Here is a 5,872-nt window from a genome sequence, read left to right as displayed (position 1 = left end):
TTACCTCTCGTTTATATACGTATATTATTATTATTATTATTAACGAAGGTGACGAAATGAAAGGTTATGTTAAAATCAAACGATTTTTTAAATTAAACGCTAACAAATAAATGAAAATGGACGATTAATTAAAAATAGGGGGGATGTGGGGGTGGGAGGGGGAAAAAACGTGAGAAAATAAAAAAAAAAAAATTTTCAATGGTTCCTCGTTAAACTTTTTTTTTTTTTTTTTTTTTTTTTTTTACAGTTCGTAACACGAGATTTAATCGAAAACAAATCGATTTTAATTAAATTGTAAATGGAAATTTTTCAAAGGAATTTAAGGGCCATTTACATATTCAAGGTTAAAAACAAAAAAAATTTTTTTGTGCCAATAAATAAACAGACAATAAATAAATTTTTTGTCGATATCGAGGAGAGAAAAAATTGAAAAAAAAGGTCGTTTGTTGTTTGTTTGTTTGTTTGTTTCGACATAAAAAAAAAATTCACTACATTTTAATATTATTATTATTATTACTTAAACGTTTCTATTCGTAATATTTCGTAACTTTTTCCAATAAGCAAATGTCATAGAATGTTTAAATCAAAACAAAAAAAGTTTTTTTATCGATAACGTCAATGACGACGTCAAAATTTTTTTTTTTCGACTAAAAACTAATTTTTCATTAATTTTTTTTTGTTTTTGTTTTAAGAAATTTGTTAACGATGGATGAATAACATAAAATAGTTTTTGTTTTGTTCTGACGAAAAATAAAAAACCGATTACGCAAAAAAAAAAAAAAAAAAACCAAAACACTTGTTTATTCTATTCGTTCGATTTATAATTTTAAAAACAAAACAAAACAATGCAGTTGTCAATATCGGGGAATTTTTTTTTTATAAAATTTTTAAGTTGGCAAAACGTAAGACTCGTGACGTAATAGATGTCTTCATTGTAATAATGGCGGAAACATTCATCATGTTTATTCGTTTCTTTAACGTTTTGAATAATTTTTTTCTTTTTTTTCCAAGTTTAAATACGATTTACGAATTTTTATGTTTGTTTTAGTGTTATTCGAATGTTTTACGGTTGTCGGATATTATATAACAAACGTTTTATTCACGATTTATTTGTTTTTTTTTTTTAAAATATATTTAGTTTCAGTTTAGTCTACCATAACCAACAGGTGAATATTTATTTATATTTATTTTATTTTTTTTTGACGGCTTTCATCCAATTATTTCACCCTCTAATTATAAAAATTACGTGTTTAATAATAATTAATAATATTTAGTCATTGACTTTTATTGTCTGTGAAAGGTTTAATGCCAAATTTTTTTTTTTTTTAATAAAAAAAAGGGAGGCTGCGTGACGTCATGTAAACGATGATTACTTTTTTTTTTTTTCTTCTTTTTAATTATGAATCATTAATTTTCTTATCATCATCATCATCATCATCATCATCATCATTATTTGATTTTGATCTGTCTGTCGTTTGTTGTTTGATTATATTATTCTCTCCCTCCCCTCTCTCTCTCTCTCTCTCTCTCTTTCTCATGTCTGAATGTTTTATTTATTTATTTATTTTTTTTTTTGTTTTTATTTCGGAATAATTTGAAATTGGGTTATTTTATTTTTGTTTGTTCCGTTTTCTTTTCATTTTCCGACGAAAAACAAAAGAAAATTCTTTTTTTTTTGTTCTCCCATCAGAAAAATAAGAAAAAATTAGTCACGTATTAAAGTTAAGACCGTTATATGATATATTTTTATAACTTTATCAAAACGTAATAAAAATAAATAAATAAAAATCGTGGAAGTAGAAAAATAAATAATATAAATTTTCTTATTTTATATAAAATGATGCTCGTGATTTCTTTTTCATCGTGTCACTATATAAAATAATTAAAGAAAAAAAAATTTTTTTTTATTTTTATGGTTGTTGTGGTAGTTTGTAGTCATCAATCCGTTAATTTTCATTTTAGAAAAAGAAAATTTTAAATTATTTAAAATAAAATGTATTGTTATTTATTTATTTATTTTTTTTTAATGTCGCTGCTGCTTTTGGAAAAATAATAATAATTATTATTATTAAAATGACGACGACGACGACGACGTTCGTAATCTCTATTTAAATTAAAATAAATTTTCCGACTTTTTAAAATTTCCCCTCGTTTATTTTAGTTTTTTTTTTTTTTCCGTTATATTCCTTAAAAATTTTTGTAATTTAATTTTTTTTTTTTTTTATCGCTCGTTTGTTCCCCTATTAAAGTCAAAACGTTTATAATAATGATAATAATTGCGTGCAATTGGTTAAGGCGTGGAAAATTAAAGGTCGAAACAGAAGCGTTTATAACAGACGCACAAGATCAGGCATTACGAAAAGGTCAAGATGATATGTCCCGAATTTGTCAATCGCAGTCGGAAACAATCGAATATTTAATTTCCGGTTGTCCGATACTAGCAAAACACGAATACTTAGAAAAGCACAATCAAATTTGTCAATATCTCCATTGGAGTATATGCCGAGAATATGGAATGGATGGATTACCCAAGAAATGGTACAACCACATTTCAAGCCCGGTTATGACAGGGGGTCGGTATGATCAACAAATCCACACCGACAGAACTGTGCCAGCCAACAAACCGGATATCACCATGCGACATAAGGCGGAAAGGTGGTGTAAATTAATCGAAGTATCCGTACCGGCGGAAAAAAACACCAAAGAAAGAGATTGAAATAGTCAGGATAAGGGAGTGAAAACAGAAACGATTCCGGTCATCGTGGGAACTGGACTGGGAGCCATACCACATTCAATAGGAGGGAATTTGAAGAAGATTCTGAAGAATTTAAAAGGAGAAAAACCGTTACGTGAGACTGCCGGCATTTTTCGAAAGCAGCAGCATCATTGATATTCGACCACTTATCCCTAAGGAATCGTCGGGTAGAGACCCGAAATAAAGGCTCTTGAAAAAATTCCGACAAGTATTTAAAAGTTTATCGTTTTCAAAAGTGAAAATAATAATAATAATAATAATAATAATAAAAATAAATAAAATATAGTATTTTGTTTTTTTTACGGGGGTTCCAGGCAATTGATTTCGTCGAATGTTTTTTTTTTTTTTTTTCGAGTCGTAATTTAAAAGTTAAATTTTCCTTTTTTTATTTTTTTGACAAAGTTTCGCAATTTTCGAACGTATAATTAATAGTTATTTAAATGAAAATAAATTTTAAATAACTAATAACGATCATTAGTAACTTTTTAAAATAATTATTTCTAACGGTTATTATTTAAAAAAAACGTGGCACGAATGAGTAATAAAATGAAAGAAACGGAAAATTAAAAATTTTTTTTTTTTACAATTTTCACGTAGTTTAAATAGAAATTTTTTTGTTGTCAAACTTTTTCAACACACAATCACACGCACAGAAGTACCAACAGCAGCAGCGACAACAAAATTATTATAATTGAATTTTTCATTTTGACATTAAAAAAAGGGAAAATAAAATTCTTATTTTTTTTTAAATTAAAGATTCATTTTTTATAATTCGATTACGGGACTAAGAACAAAATATAAAATCTACCACAACAACAACAGCAAAAAAGGTTTTTTTCCAGTTCAATTTCCAGTCGGAAACATTTTCTAGAATTTTCTTTCGAAAAAAAAAGAAAAAGAGAAATAAAATATCGTTTCCGTGTCAATTATTACATTTCATCTTTTTAAAATTTTTTTCCCCTTCATTAAATACAATTTACATTTTATATTAATTACGTATTTCCGGTTTTTTTTTGCAGACGACACACTGTCACTAACTTCCGTTTATTTTAATTAAATAGTTTTCGATTTTTATTTTTAGAAAAATAATTTTTTTAACTAAATAAACGAAAGAAACGAAAGAAAGGAAAATTTTTTTTTTAATGAAAGTCTGGAACTGGAACTGGAAAAATAAAATAAATAACTTTTTCTATTTCAGAAGTGGAAAATTAATCAGGTTTAACCTTTTTTATTTACCTTTTTCCAACGACGTTCATTAAATAAATTATATATATATAAAATTTATTATTATTACGTTTCATTTTTTCTTTTTTTTTTGCTATAAAATTAAAGCGCTATAAAAAGAAAATTTTTTTAAATTAAATCAAACAATTAAACTACCCGTGATTATTATTATTATTATTATTATTATTATTATTATTATTATTATTATTATTATTTTTATTCAATTGAACGAAACAGAAATTGAACGAAAAAAAAAGAAATTTTTTTTTTCTCTGGAATATTTATATATAAGTATTCATTTTAATTTAATTTTAAAAAAACAAATTTGACTCGTGTTTAACATTCGTTAAGAGGGGTCTTTTAAAGAGTTGAAAATAAAATGATTTTTATTTATTTTTCATCGTCATTCCAAAGCTTTGTTTAACGCTTTCAAAGACAAAGAAGAAAGAAAATGAGAACAAAAAAAATTTTCTTTTTTTCCTTTTCGACAACGACTACGACGACGACATTTTGGACATTAAAAGAAAAGTGAGAGAGAGAGAGAGAGAGAGAGAGAGAGAAACCATAATAAAAAAAAAGAAATCAAAATGGATGAAATTAAAAATAAAAAAAAAAAAAAATTTCTCCAGTTTGACTTATTTTCTTTTGTTTCGATTTAAAAAAAAATTGTTGTTTGACGTATCAGGTTTCCTTTTTGGAAAACATTTTGAAAACGGAAAAACGGAAACAAAAACGATTTTTTATGTTTTGGCGTAAAACGAAAGAAAATCTTGAGGGGCAATAAAAAAAATGTGAAAATTTTTTGTTTTTTTCCGGTAGCAAATGACGAATTGTAGTAATAATTCATAGCAAAATTCATTTCATTCCTATCCCCTCCCCTCCCCCTCCCCCCGTCGGAAAATAATTTAAATAAATAGTTTAATTGAAATAATTTGTTTTTTTTTTTTTTTGACTTCCGGTTTTCATTTAATTAAATTTTTTTTTTTTTGTCAAATTTAATAATATTTTGCGTCCTTATTAAAATGAAATATGGCGTAAATTAAATTAAATGAATTTTCTTTCAAAGCATCTTTTCTTTCCCCCCTTTCCCTCCCGTTTACTCCTTTTCCGGTTAAAGAAAAGAAAATTTTTATTTTTTAAAATTACCTTTTGACGTGAAACTAAACGATCTGAGCCTGTAGGAATCTTCATCTTCACCTTCCATTTGTTCGCCACCCATGAGAGTAGGAACATCTAAAAATGCCGCGGATTTTCTCGGTGTTTGTTTGAAACTTTTCCTCGTCGAACCTTTTCTTCTAATTCCTGGAGATGCATCTGGAGTTGAATTTTGATTGTTTGTCAAATCGATTCTCGTTTCGCTTGATCCCGTGCTAACGGTTCCGTCCACCAAATTGTGAGTTCTTCGTCTTACTGATTTTCCTCCCGTGACTCGAGCACTCTGAAATTCAAAAAATTTATTAATAATAATAATAATGATAATGATAATAATAATAAGGGATGAAATATACTTGTATACATATTTTTTAAGGGTCGTATTTTAATTTTCGAATTAATTTAGTAGGAAATTAAGAGAAAAATAAATTTTTTTATTTTTTTTGTTCGGAGGAAAGGAAGATGATAATGGAAAGAAAGGAGAATGAGGGGGGGAAAAAAGGGGATGAGTCGGTGATGAAATGTAAGAAAAGGTGAGGGAAAACGGGGAGGAGAAGGAGGAGGAGGAGGAGGAGGGAGGGGAGGGATAAAAAAAGGTTGTTTCGCATTAAATAATTATGCAATAAAAATTTTTTCATTTTCATTTTCATTTTTTTTTAAATCCAGGTTTCGGATATTTAAAATTTTTTATATTTTATATATATATATATATATATATATATATATATATATATAATATAT

The 5,872-nt window shown here is 26.5% G+C and overlaps 1 protein-coding gene across 1 annotated transcript in view; it reads right to left on the bottom strand.

Moving 5' to 3' along the window:
* Window positions 1-4,365: 4,365 nt before the first annotated feature.
* Window positions 4,366-5,872, bottom strand: part of Phum_PHUM565860 (uncharacterized protein) — a gene marked incomplete at both ends in the record, with an annotated part of 2,340 nt that continues 833 nt past the window's right edge. The window contains 2 exons of the mRNA XM_002431994.1: window positions 4,366-4,405; window positions 5,146-5,417. Coding sequence (XP_002432039.1) covers window positions 4,366-4,405; window positions 5,146-5,417 — 312 coding nt within the window. The remainder of the gene's footprint in view (window positions 4,406-5,145; window positions 5,418-5,872) is intronic.

Source organism: Pediculus humanus, genomic scaffold (assembly GCF_000006295.1).
Source record: "Pediculus humanus corporis 1103172108299 genomic scaffold, whole genome shotgun sequence".
Lineage (NCBI taxonomy): Eukaryota > Metazoa > Arthropoda > Insecta > Psocodea > Pediculidae > Pediculus > Pediculus humanus.
Note: the sequence above shows the minus strand (reverse complement) of the source record. Positions and strands in the feature narration are given on the sequence as shown.